General features: G+C 29.1%; 1 protein-coding gene across 1 annotated transcript in view; it reads right to left on the reverse strand.

Moving 5' to 3' along the window:
• Positions 1 to 29: 29 nt before the first annotated feature.
• The window catches only part of LOC111630438 (urocanate hydratase-like), a 25491-nt gene continuing 7948 nt past the window's right edge, over positions 30 to 17572 (reverse strand). The window contains exons 7-22 of the mRNA XM_023374540.1: positions 14437 to 14523; positions 14268 to 14356; positions 10255 to 10317; positions 10060 to 10168; positions 9911 to 9981; positions 9749 to 9846; positions 9600 to 9675; positions 7945 to 7977; positions 7777 to 7865; positions 7640 to 7710; positions 7467 to 7565; positions 1301 to 1400; positions 1140 to 1221; positions 457 to 505; positions 315 to 365; positions 30 to 253 (exon numbers count right to left, since the gene is read on the reverse strand). Coding sequence (XP_023230308.1) covers positions 125 to 253; positions 315 to 365; positions 457 to 505; positions 1140 to 1221; positions 1301 to 1400; positions 7467 to 7565; positions 7640 to 7710; positions 7777 to 7865; positions 7945 to 7977; positions 9600 to 9675; positions 9749 to 9846; positions 9911 to 9981; positions 10060 to 10168; positions 10255 to 10317; positions 14268 to 14356; positions 14437 to 14523 — 1296 coding nt within the window. The 3' untranslated portion in view covers positions 30 to 124. The remainder of the gene's footprint in view (positions 254 to 314; positions 366 to 456; positions 506 to 1139; positions 1222 to 1300; positions 1401 to 7466; positions 7566 to 7639; positions 7711 to 7776; positions 7866 to 7944; positions 7978 to 9599; positions 9676 to 9748; positions 9847 to 9910; positions 9982 to 10059; positions 10169 to 10254; positions 10318 to 14267; positions 14357 to 14436; positions 14524 to 17572) is intronic.

The raw sequence follows: 17572 nt of genomic DNA on the forward strand, positions 1-17572 counted from the left end.
AAAACATTATATATAATTCTAAAATCACTTGAAACTTATAAAATAAATTTAAATTTTTTAGAACAAAACTGTATATTTTAGTAATTTTCTTTCAAATGTAATAAATTTTTTATTTTGCATATATTTAAACAATATTTAATACTGATTGGTCTACTGCATTCGGCAAAGTCACTCGTAGATTGGAGTTTTCAGACATAGTAGTGAGTATAATATTTTTTGCATCAATATTTCCTGACCAACTTCTTCTTGCAAGCTGAAACTGGATATTGAAATACCTTGCTTTTGTATAGAGAATATAATTTGAATTTACTTACCCCATTGCTAACATCCCAAGAAAGCATCATATATGCTTTTGTTGCTGCATCCTAATCAATATAAAAAATAAAATTTAAAGTTCAAAACTTTTTATTTGTATATTTTAGGATTAATAAAGCACTATCATCTTAGCTTGCTTACATCAGTTCCATCAAGGACTAATCCAAAACCTCCATTAATAACTTCTCCCCTGATAAAAAAAAAAATAAATAAATAAATAAGAATATTTAAATTTCTTGCTTTAACATTGCCAATAGTAACATGGAAAAAATGTTGCTTTTTGATTTACATTATATGTTGTATATTACTCATAATTGTAAATTAATAGTAAAATTTGTTTAACACATTTCTGTACATTTTACTAATTGTTAACTAATTACTAAAACCTATTTTGCAATAATTAATATTAATCATTGAATTTAATGACTATTATGCTTTAAATATTATGTGAAACAAAATTTGCAAAAGTAAAAGGATTTCTTTTACTTTTTAATTTATAAAAATAAAATGTTTAGGTATTATTTATAATCTTGGATAATAATTCATTAGATAATGCAAAAACTTGACAGTGACTGTAATTCCATCCAACATATTTTCATTAAAGATGCAAATAAAATAAATGACCATGACAAAAGTAAAATTTGAACCTGTAACTCAAAACAAGAACAAAAAACAGTATCAAACAAATTTGGCCAACTGGGTAACAGAGGATGTGAAGATGTGTAGGAAAACTTCATTGAAATGTTTCTAAAGATATTAGGAATATATTGTAGATATAAATTTTTTTCTAAATACTTTAAAAATATCAAATTCATTTAACTTACCACCCAACGCCACCTCCATTGTGTAAAGCAACCCAAGTTGCACCTCTAAATGAGTCTCCAATGCAATTTTGTACAGCCATATCTTTGCAATATTAATTTTATGTAGAGAATAAATAAAGTAAATTACAGTATTTTTTAAATAAAATATTTCATTTATTTACCTGCAGTGAAAGAAGAACCATCATATATATTAGAAGTTTCACGAAATGGACTATCTGTTCCACTCACATCATGGTGATCTCTACTTATCACTATAGGTGCCTGTAATGTTAAAAACTATTATTGTATTACTACAATTTATTATTAAAAAAATGCAGTATATACAGTAAAACCTGATTCAAACCTGATGAAAATTTCTCCATTCTGGAAAGATTTTTCAGAATGGAACAATTTTCTATTTAAAAAAAAACCTGTTCAAAACAGAACTGCTTAACTGGAAAAAACTGTGCAATTCTAGTTTACACAGGTTTTACTGTATATATACTGTATATAAAATATGCAGTATAAATAAGCTGTTCAAAAAATATTCAGACTAATCATGAGCTTATGAATGAGATTAATTAGTAAGGTTAAACAGTCTGTGAATGTTATTACTAAATTTCAGATTAAACTTTCAGTATTTATAGGTGAAATATATCATATTACATTTTTAAAAAATCCAAAGAAAGAAAGAAGTGAGTTACTTTCAAAATGTGTGGCAGTTTTTCATGTACACTTAGATTTATAGTATATAAATTTATATTAATAAATTTCCTTAAAAATACCCCAGATTGAAACACAGGAAACATGTTGAAGTATTGCACTATATAGGGCAAACCTTTTTGAGCCCACATTCTATATATTGCCATAAACATCTTTAAAGCTAAATAAGCATTCATTTTAAGATGTTTATTTGTGCCAAAGTTTTTAATTTCTTTAAATATTGTTATTTGAAGTCCGATGATCAGTTGATAAACCTAAAGGTTGAGTAGTGAAAAAATCATGTATGTTACATGCCTCCTTAAGTGCCAGTTTGGGCACGTGTGCCATAGGTTTGCCACCCTTGTATAGGGTAATATGGTTTAAAGATGGTAGCTAAACTTCCATTTTTTCAAATTGTTTCCAATATCACTTTCTATTCCAAGAAACATTTTTTGAAATAAAATTGTATTGTCAAATATTGAGCTTGGGAAAGTTGCAATCAAGTTCTTAAGTCAAAGATCTTATCACTCAAACAGTAATTAGGAAAACTTTGGTTCAAACTCACCATCTCTTATAGAAAGAGATGGTGATTTTAAATCAGAAAGTGGTAGTCAAGATTTATGTCTGCTTTGATGAATAGGAATAAAGATTCTTATAACAACATCAAAGCATACACGAGTGATGACATAATAGCCAACTGGAAGCTGCTGAACTTGGTTAACTATCTATCTATCTATATTCGGTTTATGGCGTCTGACGTCACCTTCCTATTTCCAGGAACCCTCTCTATCCATACACCATTCCTCTTTAATCCCTTTTTCACTGCATGCTAACTACTCCATCATACCAAGTTTGTCTGGGTCTTCCTCTTTTTTCTTTTTTGTGGATTGTATTTCATTGACATTTTTGGGAGTCTCTCGTCAATTATTCGTTTTACGTGTCCAAACCAAATAAGTTCTTCCAAAACCATTTTCTTCAATCCCATTAGGTCTTTGATTCTCTCATTAGTTATTCTTTCTCTCTTTTTGAGATTCTGCATGATCTCAATGCATCCATTTCAACCATTGTTACTTTTCTCTTCTCTTCCCCAATCATTCTCCATGCCTCCGCCCCATACAACAGAATGCTTTTAACAATAGCATTATATATTCTTTTTTCTTGATCTAGTTATTTCTTCACTCCACCATATTCCATTTAATCTTTTAACTAGTCTCTTACCTTGTTCTAATCTTGTATTAATTTCTAATGTATCTCTTCCATCTTGATGAATTTGTATTCCAAGATAATTGTAATGTTTGCATCCCTCAATCTTTTCTCCTTCTTCCAGTTCCATGTCTGTTTTAGCTCCTCCTATGCATAAATATTTTGTTTTACTCATGTTTATATATAAACCTTCCTTTAAAATATTCCTCTTTTATTTTTCTTTTCATGTATTCTAGATCATCCTTATCCTCTGCCAATATCACCTGATCATTGCAAATTGCAATGTAAACATTGGTTTACCATTAATAGCTATTCCCATATTACAACATTTCCTTTTCCATATTTTCAATACTCCTTCTACATAGATTTTAAATAAAGTTGGAGAGATAAAACATCCCTGTCTTAGTCCTTTTGATACCATAAATCCTTTTGATATTTTTTTTTCCAAGTTTTATTTTTGTTATTTTTTGGTTAACTATAAAAACAGTAATTATTTAAAATATAGCTGTAATTCATAAATATGTTACCGCTAAAGCTCGAAATCCGTTAATGTGCGCATTACCTAGCTAATCTGCAGATTAACTAGGGTGATCCGTTAAAGCTGCGAAAATTATTCCATTTCTCAAATTATCTAGGTAATGTTCAGATTATCTAGGTAATCTGCAAATTACCTACTAGGCACTCGGTAAAGTGAAAATAAGATCTTTGCTGAAACAATAGCAACGTTTCTGTACGCTTAAATTAACATAATGTTATTTATTTCATTTTCAATATCTAAAGAATCAAGTTAATGCAATCAACAAATTAGTTGATTGAATCAATCATCAATCAATTAAAAAAACTTTAATACAAAAATCAAACGGTTTAAAATATTACTACAATTAGGGAAATGAATTTGCAAAACATATGATAAAATTGTACTTACTTATTAGTGCAATCTAAAGATTGGTGACACTTTGAATTACGTAGCAATTGGTTTTTGCGACAAGCACGCCTATTTGTGGTACAGAGTTTTATTTTAGATTTGCAGTCACATTTTCTGAAACCCTGCCCAGTACCAAGGGATTCCTTTATTGCTGTTTGATGTAAAGATATTTCTACAGCAGGGACATCCATCTTCTTTCGTTAAAAATCTCTCTTTGCAAACACTGAATTCAGATTTTGCATACAATTGTTTTAAAATACCTGTTTTAGTATCAAGTTTATAAAAGCCATCCTCTGTTTTACTAAGAACCACAGCTAAAATTGAACGTGCATAAGTTTTTGCTGTCTTCTTCGGGTACTTTAATTCTCACAGCAAAACCTTCATCGACGTTTGGGTGCTTTGCATTAGAAACTGCTAACATTTTCTTTGCTTGCTTTTCTAAACATTTCTTGGCTTCATCACGCTGTATTTTCTGATCCATATTCTTTTTACAGATGATGCACAATTAGAGGATTTGATCCCGGGATCTCGAAAATCGGGATCCCGGGATCCCGACCACTTTTCAGTCCCAAAATTTTCGGGATTAAGTTTTCCTAATCCCGAGATTTTCGGGATTGACGTCATTTTAAAAAAAGTTGCAAAATAGACTGCATGAAGCGAAACGTTCAGTGCAAGTGCTTTTAACAGAATTGCTTGCCTATCATTTTAATATAAAATATGAGAAATTTTATTCCAAGCAAGCAGCAGGAATTAACCTAGCGGGCTTGCGATGCTTGCTTGGAATAAAACTTCTTGTATTTTGAACTAAAATGATAGGCAAGCAGTTCTCACTGGGTTACTTGGTAATATACTTCATTTGTATATTTTTGAATTTTCGCGGGCGCCAATCGATTTTCTGGCGCAGTCGAGAGCACTACTCAGTGCGTTTTACCTGTCAATGTGTCAGCCATCTTGTTTTGCCAGTGTGGTTAATATAGACCCGACGCCTCTCGCTTAGGGGGGGTCGACCTTAGGTGAAAAGGTTACGACCCCCGCTTTGCTCCTGATCTGTCAGGATGATGCGAGAAAGTCTTTTTACGTTTGGGAGTAGTGGTTTGCTGGATGTTGAGAGACTCACACAAAGACCGAATTTACAAAATTAACGTGTTTATTTTTAGAAATGCATGCTTACAATGATCGAAACAATCGGGATTGTAGCCTTTACTCCTACAATCCCGATCTGTGTCGACCGGACTGTTTTCTTCCAATTTCCCCGTGTCCTCGAAGCTATAACTAGAACGGGCTTATAAGTATTTACCAACGATTCCTCCAACTTCCATCAAACCTAAACGCGTTTTCTCAGCAGCTGCATATATGTGCAACAAATTGAGAAGCAGACTTGGTGATGAGACACAAAATGCATTGTTATTTCTCAGATCATATTTTCGCAATTCAAATTAGAATGTTCCTATTAGATTATTTTTCTTTATATTTAAGAAAAATGTGACTGATTAATATTATTTTTAAATACATTTGCTAAGAAACTTACTTTACTACCTACTTACTAGGTTGCTATATGAAAGTAGTCTATTTAGTCGATGTTAAGAGAGATTTTTGTTAATTTTCAACGTTTATTTGCATAGTTTGTTACATAAAGGTTTTTTCAATTTATGTGAGTTTAAAGAGATCTCAGTGATGCTTAAAAAAGAATAAATTTAACATGAAGACTGAGTGATTTTAAGTCTGGTTAGTCTGACTCTGAGTCTGATTAGTTACAGTGATTAAATTAGCTAGGTGTATACTGTAAAATATGTTGATTTTTGTCTAAATTTTGATTTGTTGATTTCTGTACGATTTTCTTATTTTTTATTAACCCTCAATACCGAAATAATCCCGGGATCCCGGGATTGACTAAGTATAATCCCGAAATCCCGGGATTAGAAATAAGGACCGGGATCGAATTCCCTATGCACAATACATTCTTACCATACCCTTCCTCTTTAGGATCTACGTTACCACAAACTGCGTGAACAAACATATCACACGATTTACACTTGTGAGCACTTGATGCTGCTTTTGAGCAAACAATACAGACTATGTCTTGTATAGTGCTCTTTACAGGCTCCGTACGAAACTGTGATGGCGATTCTGCTGAAGTTGAGAGTAACTCAGTGATGACTTCTTCAACTTGCAGAGGCGATTCCTTGGAGGTGCAGGGTAACTGAATATTCTTCGTGACTGCATCATCAATCAACAGTATAGAAGGCAGTTTAAGATTACTATCGGTAAATTCTTGTATTTCTATAGGTGATTCTGTAGAAGCGGGGGATAACGGAATGTCTTCTTGAGTAAGATTTGACTGTGATCTCATAATCACAGTCTCTTGTGAATCTTCTAATTTTTCAAGGTCTTCTTCAGTTTTTATCGAATGTCAAACAATTCTCCGGCATGGACGAACTTTTTCAAACCTTTCTCGCGCATCTGACAACGGCTCAATGAGTTTTTCACAGCCTCGTACAGTCAACACATCACACCTTTGAATTATTTGATAATCTCGAGATGATTCTTTCTTCTTGGAAACTTTTATTTGCTTTACATCTTCAATTATGGAATCATACTTTGGTTTGTTATTAAAACACTACGTATTGTATTTTAAATCTTTGCTAAAGAGGTTTGCGAAGAATTTTTTCTTGATTTTACTCACCAATTCGGTGCTTGCTTGCATTCTAGGATTTAAATTTATCTACGTAAAAAGAAGGAGTGGGGAAAGGAAGTGAAAGAAACAAACTTTTGAACTTTAACGATACGGAAGCCGTTAATGTGCAGATTACCTAGATACTCTGCAAATTACCTAGGTAATTTGAGAAATTGAACAATTTTTGCAGCTTTAACGGATCACCCTAGTTAATCTGCAGATTAGCTAGGTAATGTACACATTAACGGATTTTGAGCTTTAGCGGTAACAAATACATCAAATAAATGGTTTTGAGAGTTTGAGCAATGTATAGTTCAAAGCCTAAGACATAAGGAAGGTGTGAAATTATTTTGATAGTTTGGAAAATATACAAGTAATTAAGGTATTTCTTTCAGTTTATAGTCTATCATTTCCTGTGGCAAGATATAAGAAACTGTTGGAGGATACATATGTTTTAAAAATAACCTCATTAAACCTTGGTTTAATTGAGGAAATATGATGTGTGTGTGTGTGTATATATATATATGTGTGTGTGTGATTTCTTAAATGAAAACTATTGACATGTAACTGCTCAAACATATACTGTATATAATGAATGACATCTAATTATCATTTAATTTTTTCCATATATTACTCTACTCTGTGGGTACTGAGAGGGCCTTTAAATCATGCCCATTTGGATTTGGCCAGGCCCATAATGGGAGTGACATCACCCTGTGAGGCCTGGCCAAATCCAAATGGGATCTGACTATCTCAACTATCTTGCTAGTGTGTACTAACTAAAATTTTTCTTAACATAAGTATTTTCTAATATCTATTCTATAAAAATTAGGAATACTTAAACCTTTATTTTTCCACTTTTTATAGCATTGTTAAATGCCAAGGCAATTTCAATTCTTCCATTCTGATCAGAATATAATATTCTTGCTTGTGATCCAACTACCTAATATTTATAAAATATTAATATATTGATATTTTAACATTGAATATAAATTATATTTAAAGATTTAGTTTTACCAATTTATGATTTCCAGCTGCTGCAATCCATTTCATATTGTCTTTCAACTGTTCTTTTATTGCTTTGGTTTCTGTAATATTCATACTTTTAATGCATAATTTTCAAATTTCAATCATTGCTATTGCATGATACTTACTTTCTTTTTGAACAATTTTTTCTAAAACATTATAAGCAATATTATCTGTAATTTTCAGATCTTCTGGATCATTTGATGTGCAAACCCATCTAAATGTGTTTAAGAAAAAAAAATTAATGGAAAGTATAATTAATTAAATATATTAAAAGTCAAAATCATAACTTTTACCTGAAGGGTCCAAAGCCTAATGAAAATATGTATCTGTTGAAAAAATATAAAAGTAAAAAGAAAATATACAAAATCAGTGTGAGTAATACAAAATTTATCTTTTAAACTCTTTCTTAATTAATATTTCTTAATTTTAATGTAGATTTAAAACATATTACTTGATATATATAAACCATATCTCAAATAACAAATTTAGAACCAATTTTTCTAATGGTAAATTAAAAAATTTTGATTTTACTCCTGTTTGTAAAAGGAGTAAAATCAATTTTTAGAAAGAATTGTTTCAATTTTTATGTTGAAACAATTCTTTTTAAAAAGATCTGTGACTTACATGGTACAAGGTCATTTATGTAAAAATATAGAAATTTATTGTAAATAATCAATATTGTAACTTGTAATAATGAATTAGAGACACACTGTACTGTGAAAATTTCATCTATAAAAAGAAATCACTTGTACCAATACAGTAGACTCCACTTACAGGTATTATAACCATGGCTAATGTTTTTCAGTCAGTAATTTCTATCAAAATTAGCAGATCCAAAATATACAAGTTAAAATAAATTATAAAAACTTCACTTCTTTTAATTATTGATAGAATATGGTTATCATAATTTTTTCGAGTTAATAGGCATTTTTACACTTTATGCTGTCAGCTCTAATGTAATTATTGCTTAAAATTATTAGTTATTGATACTTGTTTTAACCAGTGCTTTAAATGTTAATTATTTCAGTCATTATTTGCTCATTATTAGTAGAAGTTTGTTAATCTGGCAGCTACAAGGCTGGAGTGGTGTTGGATTATTGAAAAATGCCAGATTACTAGATGTTTTTATATTTTTGCAAAATTCAGTAAGTCATACAGTACATCTTACATCATGGACATTGCTGTAGATTATGTACCTAGCACACACTGCTGTATACTTCCAATTTGTTTACACAGACAATTTTAATCAGTCTAAAGCTCATAAAGTGTATGACTTGCTGTTAAAACGAATTGAAAAATCTGCAAAAACATTGAAGAACACATTATTAAACAAAATTAGCATTCACATTGATTCATCATGCTCAAAATATGAAAAAACTGTTTATAAATTATTGGCTATTTTTCAGAGGATGTTGGATTACTGGACATTTTAGATTATCATGTACTGGATGTACACACTTCTACTGTTTTAAATTGCTGATATTTTTTACTTTAATTATACTCAAGACTAGCAGACAAACAATACACAGAATTAGATATTAATTAATAATAATAATTATAATTAATAAGACTTCAAGTGATGCTTTTTTTGTTTTAACATGTCCATATTGATGAATCCAGAATTTCTTCTAATTGTAATCTTATTTACATTATTATTGTTTTTAGTTTAGGTGCATCCCAAAGTGATTATAATATAATATTCATGAGTAAATTAGAATTAAAACTTTAATCATAAAATTTGCAAATGTTTGTACTATTGAGTGTGCTAAAGAAAGTTGAAAAAGATCAAGCAAAAATGTGTGCAAAGTTAAAACAATTTTTCTACAGAATTTTTTACTGTATAATTGTTTTCTATACTATTAATAATAAAAAAATACAGTTTCACAAACAAAAAATATGTTTGAATTTTACAATAAAATAATTGTATTAAATTATTTTTGATTTTTACCCCATCATATCTTGAACATAAGATGGATATTTAAATTTAATACATGTTGCCATTTGTTGATATCCAACATCAGCACCTATTAATATAGTTTAGAATAAGTATATCATAAGAACTTTAATAAATTTTGATATTAAACTGCTATAACTCACCAGCTCTTTGAGCTTCAAGCAGAAATGCATTACCATAATCCCAAAAGAACATTCCATCAGAAGCAAGCTTATTGATTGCAGAAATTTGCCTTCTTAAACTGTTAAAAAGAATTACATCTTATATTTCTAACTTAATATAATAAAGATACTTTACAAAGTTACCTTTCTTGAACTAAAGTTTTAAATTTTGATGGATCATCTGAAATTAATTTTAAAGCCTCTTCAAATGATAACTGAAAAATTTGATATGAGTTTCAATATTTTTAAAGAAGAAATACTTTAAATTTTGTAAAAATGTATTAAAATTATACTTGGACTGGATAATATCCCCCATTGAAAGGATTATGGCACGATGTTTGATCAGAGCCCATATCTATTAATCTGTTGTTAGTTGTATCTAATTCATGAGCCATTCGTTCCCTGAGATATAAATTAATTTCAATGTTATAGCATCATATAATAACGTAGATAACAAATTAGTTGGGAAATATAATTTTAAAACTTACCATACATCAACAATATTTCCATGAAATCCAATACTTGTCACTTCTTTATTCTTTTTAGCTTTTCTATGTAATTTATGTATATAAATTTTTAATAGTGTTAATTTANTACATCAACAATATTTCCATGAAATCCAATACTTGTCACTTCTTTATTCTTTTTAGCTTTTCTATGTAATTTATGTATATAAATTTTTAATAGTGTTAATTTATAATTTTTGTTGTTGATCATAATTAGAAATATTATCATAAAAAAACAGCACAAAATAAAAGCATTTTGTTTAATTCTAAATTTATTTTCAGTGCTTAAATTTGGTTTATGCTAAATAAATGACACCTTTGTTTTGTCACTTCAAATATATACTGTATTAAAAATTTCGTATGTATTCTATGTATATTATATTTCATTTAACTTATCTTGTTGGTTTCACCTCAATGGACTGAATATTTTATTGTTTGCAATATTATAGTTTTCTAGCAGGGGCAAGTCTAGAGGGGTGCCCAGGATGCAGCTGCACCCCTCTTCTGAGCTTTTCCCAGCAAACCTGGCACCTCAGGTACCGTAGTAAAAATTTTTGTAAAGCGTACTCTTTCTTTTCTGCACCCTCCTCTAAAGATTTCTGTATTGGATTCGCTATTGGTCTTTTAGTATTTTGAGAGATCTTCAATAAAAATTGGAAGAATTTGTTAATATTGTATAAACTAGTTGGAAATACATACATAATATAAACTAAAAATACTATTTAATTTTAAAATTATAATACGATTGTACATATTTTTGTTTATAATAGACCAAATACTGTATCTATTTAAATGTGTTTGCTTACTTTAAATATACTGAAAAAATAAGAAAATTCTTAAATTTTATTTGCTTTATTAAATCTTCATGTTATGAAACACTTCCAATTATTTTTAGTTGATAATACTAATATATTAAGAATTAGATAATTGATTGTTTATAATTGTGTATATTTATTTAGTTATGGAGAAGAATATAAAGCTTTATAAACTCAAGTTAAATGTTACTTAAGACAAATATATTAAACTTTAACTTGAAAAATTATATTTAAAACTTATAGATTCACGTTAAATAACCAATGGAACAATTCTGATTGATTTATTTTGACAATTATTACTTTAATAATTATTTGACAATTAGTTTTTCATTTAAAAAATTTGTAATAATCGTTAATATTGAAAAAAAAGAATTTAATGATACAATTATTAATGATTTTAATACTGACTGATCATATTTGAACATTTTAATAATACTATTTCGGTTAAAAATTTTCTGTTAAAATTAAAAAAAGCAAACAATATAAGTAAAAATGAGCAAATTTTAAAATATGTGAGATTAAAGAAAAAGTAAATTCACCAATTTCTTACTTTTTTAAGTCTATAGTTCCATCAGGATGTTATTATATGATTGTAAGTTATAACAACATCCTGATAGAACTTATAGATATTTTAATAAGATTAATTGGAATTTTCTCCGTTTAGAGAAACTAATACATGGGATACAATAGAAACGTTTAAAATTTCCCTATTAATACTTTTTCCCTATGTTTTCCGGTTGACTGAATTGGGAAAAAATTCCCAATCTGGCAACCTTATCTTCGGCACCTCTGGTTTTATTTGCCACAAGAAGAAGAATAGATCCTGAATGTGTTCGAATGCTTTTTTTTCTTTTGCAAATAAAAATCCTCAGTAGGCGAGAATGAGAACAATTATTCGTTAATTTATTGTAGTTGAGATAAGAGTACCTAAAAAACCTACTTCGAAACTCAGTCAAAATTAAAAGCTTGAAACTTTATTTCTTAGAATTTAGTAAATTGTTTGTCTTCTTATTATTTCTTGTTTTACTTTATTTATTTGTTGATATATAGAAATAAATAAAACAAGTTAATACAGTAATAAATATTAAATAAAATTATTAACTAAATAAGTTATAGGCCTATAAGGTAATTAAGTTCTAAGTACAGTATTCAAGTATTCGGAATATTCGAATTCGAGAAAAGTGATATTTGCCCATCTCTATTTCAAACACTATTTTATAAATTTGAATGTTTCATATTATCTAAACATGTATCATGAACAATAAATGTTCTCGTTAATTCAAAGTCGGATAATTAATATTTAATAGATTTCATTGTCATTCCTCATAAATATTCGCATTGCATTACAAGTATTATTTTGAAATTTTAAGATATTGAAGATAATTCGAACAGAAAATGCAATAGGCCTATTCACTTTTTAACATTGCTCTACAGTAGGCCGATGGTAACATTTACAATTCAACCGGGAATGCATTTCAGAATCAGTGAAAATGAGGTCTAAGACTGATTGAATTTTGGTTATTTTTTTAAATTTATTTTATTTATTGATCTATAAATTAGTGATATTATATTGTCATGTTAATAAAATTGCTCTATTCAAAGACTGATTCTACAATCAAATATTAAAAACACGCAAAACCGGCGTTTTGCGTGTTTTTAATTCGTGGACGTCTGGACAGACACTACTATTCCCGTTCATCATAGATTCGGTCAAGCTTACCAGTAATGACAACTGATGGTGAGAAACAGAATCAACATATGTTCATATTCATAAAAATTTCCTGAGCCAATCTCGAACCAAGAATACAGGTTTCGGTGCCATTTTTATTTTCTTTGCCATATGGTTACTACTACAAATTATATTTATTAAGCAAATATGAGAAAGATAGCTTGACTAAGTGAAATCTTTGTCGTTGACCGGAAAATGGATTTACTTAAGGAGTTTTTGAGCTGCATCCTATCGAAAGTTTTATGCATTTAATTGCATTTGGAAAAGAATGTGCAAAATTTTGTCATTACTCACGCGACTTTGGATTACTTTGAACATGGATTTTATAATTTTTCTACACAATTATCTGACAACCATACTTGCAGAAAATAGCAAGTTCTTATAAACGATATCAATAAGTGGAAGATAACGTTTTCAGCGAGTTTTAGTGTGATATTTGTAGATCTGTAGTTTTGTTTGTGAGAATCGCAAAACGTTTTTTTTCTCATGTAACAAAACTGATGAAGCAGGCTGAATTAGACAAATATCTGAATAAATAGATACTGTATAATCCTAATTCACTGTAATGTAGAGGAACATTGTTAGTTCTATTGGGGACGATGGAAAATCTTCCTCTGAAGATTTTTATTCCTAGCAAGAACTTTATTATTTATTTAAAATAATGTTAATATTTCGATTATTTTCTATTTTACTAAATTTTTTAAAATTGTTTAAGTACAGTATAGTAATTATTAGAGCAATAAGCTTATATTTGTTTATTTCATTACATGAATTAAAAATAATTTTTTTAACTATGTTCATTGTGGACATCAAAAGGGCCCTTTTTTCCCATTTCCATCAAAGAGTTTGGTTTGATGGGACGTGACAATGCAGCACGTGGGTGATCTGCCAAAGGAGATGCCTCCACGGCGAACTTTCTATGGGAAACTGGCCCCTATCTAGGTGTTACAAACCTAAATAGAGGCTAGTGAAAAAGTTAGTTGTTCACGTGAAGAAAATCCGGAAGACTACGTAGCCAGCCCGTTGATGAGGCGCGGACTTTCGACCAACTACTAATGTTCATTGATTTTATCCACTCTGCTCTGTCAAAGGAAGTGGCCGGGCAGGGAGGGGCGGGTCCATGACCGAGATAGATCAATAATGAAAAATTCCTGAGGTTTCTGACTAGAATTCGAAACCTTGTTCTCCAGAGTGATAAGGTGAGGTTTTTACCACATTGGGCATATGACCTGAAACCCGTAAGATTTGCTCCTAGATCCTTTCCTGAGTATATAATAATATGAATAATAAATCTTCCTATTAAACGAGTATGGAAACATTTACATCCATGTTGAAAAACAGAAAAATTGTATATTGGTTATTTAAATACGAATGTAAATAAAATTATTGTATTTAAATATAGATCGCTGATTCTTAAAATTGTTATATATTTAAGTTTTGAATGAACTTACTTTAATCTTTCCACTAATTTATCTAGATCGCTTATAATTTCCAGTACCCATCCTTGGTCGTAACGTTTTTTAATGGCATCGTAATTGATCTGTTGTTAAAAGCAAATTTATAACTGAATAAAATTAGAACACTTTTATTTAAAAAAAAAAAAAAAACAGAATAAATTACTTCTGCAATAACTCCAATGCATCCACTAATAACAGCTGCTTTAGCTTGAGCTCCACTCATTCCACCCAATCCAGATGATAAATATACCTATAATTCATTGCGCTTATAGAAAAATTCATTTAATTTTAATTAAATTTTGTTAATTAGCTTATTTAAAAATTATTCCAAGTTTATTCCTTCATAATTTTAAATATTACATACTCATTTTCGAAAACGTTATGCATCAAGAAGGAATTGTTGGAATTGAACGAAACTTTATTAGTACGAACATCAAGACGATGGTAATAATTGATTACAGTATTATAACAAAGGGACAACTTTCTGTGAAACAACTGCGGAATTTAAAATCTTTAGTATTTTGTAGGGCATGATAGTCTATGGTGCCTAAAAGCCTCCTTGTCCGAATGTATCGCCGCAGGTATCCTGAATATCTGCAGCGATACATTCGGACATGAAGACTTATCCTATCCTGAGTCAGATTTGCTTATAGCCTATATGTAACTGCCGCTCCAGATCCCTCACGCTCGTTGTGGCCTAAGCTAGTGTCTCATCTGGTTTCACAAATGCTTAATGGGCAATAAATATGGAGGCCAGACAAACTAAGAAAGTGTCTCAACGTGATGGATACATTCCCGGGAAATCCTAGCTATGTGCGACCGTGCATTCTGTTGCTGAAAAATGGCTGTTTGCAGCCCTACCAGGATTTCCCGAACGTACTGCTGCGGCGTCAATGAACGAATCGCTTCGTACCACTTCGTATCTTTATTCAGTTCCTTGGTCCATGGTAAGGTCTTTCGCAAACTCCATCAACTGTGCGTAATGCCGAATGCGTTGTATTGAGTTCGAAGACCTATAAACGACGGATACACCGAAAATTTTGAACACAGTGAGCCTCTGCGAACCTTTTTATAGAATAATTTATCTCATGCTTCTATTCCGTTTTTTAAATTTCAATGTGTAATCGGTTCAAACACCATTTGATTGGCTAGCATTTTTGGAGTCTGTGGATGTGATAATTCCTAGTGGATGAGATATTTCCTCAATATCTCCTCCACTCAATATTTCCTCAATATCTCAATTACATATTGAGATATTGAGACTTTTTTATAGAATACTGGAGTAAGAATTTTGGCGTTCAATCGGGTCACAACTGTAATCCATTTACGTATCTGTCTGTGATACAGCTGAATAACGAATTTTGCAGTAATTGTCCAATTCTATTTGGATATGTGTAACCTTTCTTTGTTCATAAATCATATTAGTGAATATGATTACCAAAATATTTCTTTATTTTATTTTATATCTAAGTTTACAAAAGAATAAAGAAATTTTACAATGATTGAATCTAAAATGTATACAATAAACACAAAATGCATTTCGGACTCTTTCGGAATCTCTCTTCAGTTGGTAAACTCAAGAAAATTTTTGGTGATATATTCACTGGTGTGATAAGTCCTAAGAGTTAAATAACTGGTTTTCACAAACATTTACTAAGAATCAATTGCGGTTTTATATTAAAATTCCCTTTCATAAAATGAATATTTTGCACAGGAAAGACGAAATAAATAAAGAATTGTAATTAAACATTATATTTCATAACTTAAGCAGTTAGTTAAAAATAAATTTTCTAATGAAAATATCTGATTCGAATCCTATATCTTTTATTTATTGGTGTGTTAATTGAATGTTAATTGGTGTATTTATTAATTCAATTGATAGTAAAATCATAGGATTCATATTGAGTAAAATTGGCTTCTGTTAACAATTCATCTGTCAATTTGTCCGTATTCGCTGAATGTTTAAGATAAAAATGACAACTTGAATACAGGTTTTCTGTACTGGTTTAATAATTCCAATATAAATTTTATGACGAGAGAACCAAGAAGAGCAGCAAGAGTTTTAATAAATTTCAAAAATTTTTTGTTCAAAACATTTTTAAGTATATATTTTTATTATTTTTTATTATTATTACTGTATTTGAAAAAACACTGTGGCCATTAGGCCTTTTTCAATCGAAAACACAAGTATTTTCAATTATTAATGAAAATATTGAAAATAAACAAATATAACTATTCTCATGACATTTTATGATGCTTAGATATTGAAATTTACTTTAAATAATTGCCGAATTTGCAATGAATTTTGGTTTCTTTAAATCTTATACAAAACTAGTTTTTGTTTACTCAAATAACACGTTGACAAAATACTGTATATTTTATAAATTCCAGGATCTACTTCATAAAGATAAAAATTTTTTAAATTGCAAAATTTATTTTCTAATGAATCGTAAAAAGAAAATACAGAAATAATTTCTACGAAACTCTTAAATTAATGAGTTAACTATTTTAATGATATATAATCCTGAAAAAAAAAAACATGTTTTCTGAGAATTATATATCATTAAAGTACTTGAAAACATTTTAAAAATATTTTTAATTTATTGTGAAATTCATTTTTCTGTTTATATATCTTAATATAATATTAAATAAAATAATATAAAAATATTCGATCAAATAGATAATATATCCGTAAATTTTCTTTATGTAAATATTCTCATGTCACAAATTTTTAAGAATTAAATTTTATTCAAAAACACTATACAGTATTATTTGAATTTTATCCTATCGAGGTTCAACTGTATGCAATTGAATCTCTGTAGATTAGAACTCTCTCCTGCGCTATTTGGGAACGGATAATAATTAGTATTTAAGGATTATATTTAACGGATATTTAACGAACATTTAATGGATTTAACGACTTATATTTAATAATTAAGGGAAAATCCCTTGAATATTAAATGTAAAACTCTACAGCATCTGAATTAATAAAATTACAATTCTGCATGGTAAGCATCATCGAATTGTAAACGTCAAGAAATTTTATGAAAATTTCATTCTGAGTTTTATATAATACAGTAATATAACTTTTAAATAGCTTTCAAAGAAGCTTTTATTATATTTACAAATGTATCTTATACTTATAAAAATGAATTTTTTTTTATTAAAATAAGAGTGGCGATTATTTAAAATTTTCTCAATTTTCACAGAATAAATTAAATTATATATATCTGATTTAATCAACGAAATTTTATTTATTTTATTTATTATATATATATTCCATGAAATCCAATACTTGT

This window comes from Centruroides sculpturatus, unplaced genomic scaffold, assembly GCF_000671375.1.
Source record: "Centruroides sculpturatus isolate CEXI.00-Female unplaced genomic scaffold, Cexi_2.0 scaffold383, whole genome shotgun sequence".
Classification (NCBI taxonomy): domain Eukaryota; kingdom Metazoa; phylum Arthropoda; class Arachnida; order Scorpiones; family Buthidae; genus Centruroides; species Centruroides sculpturatus.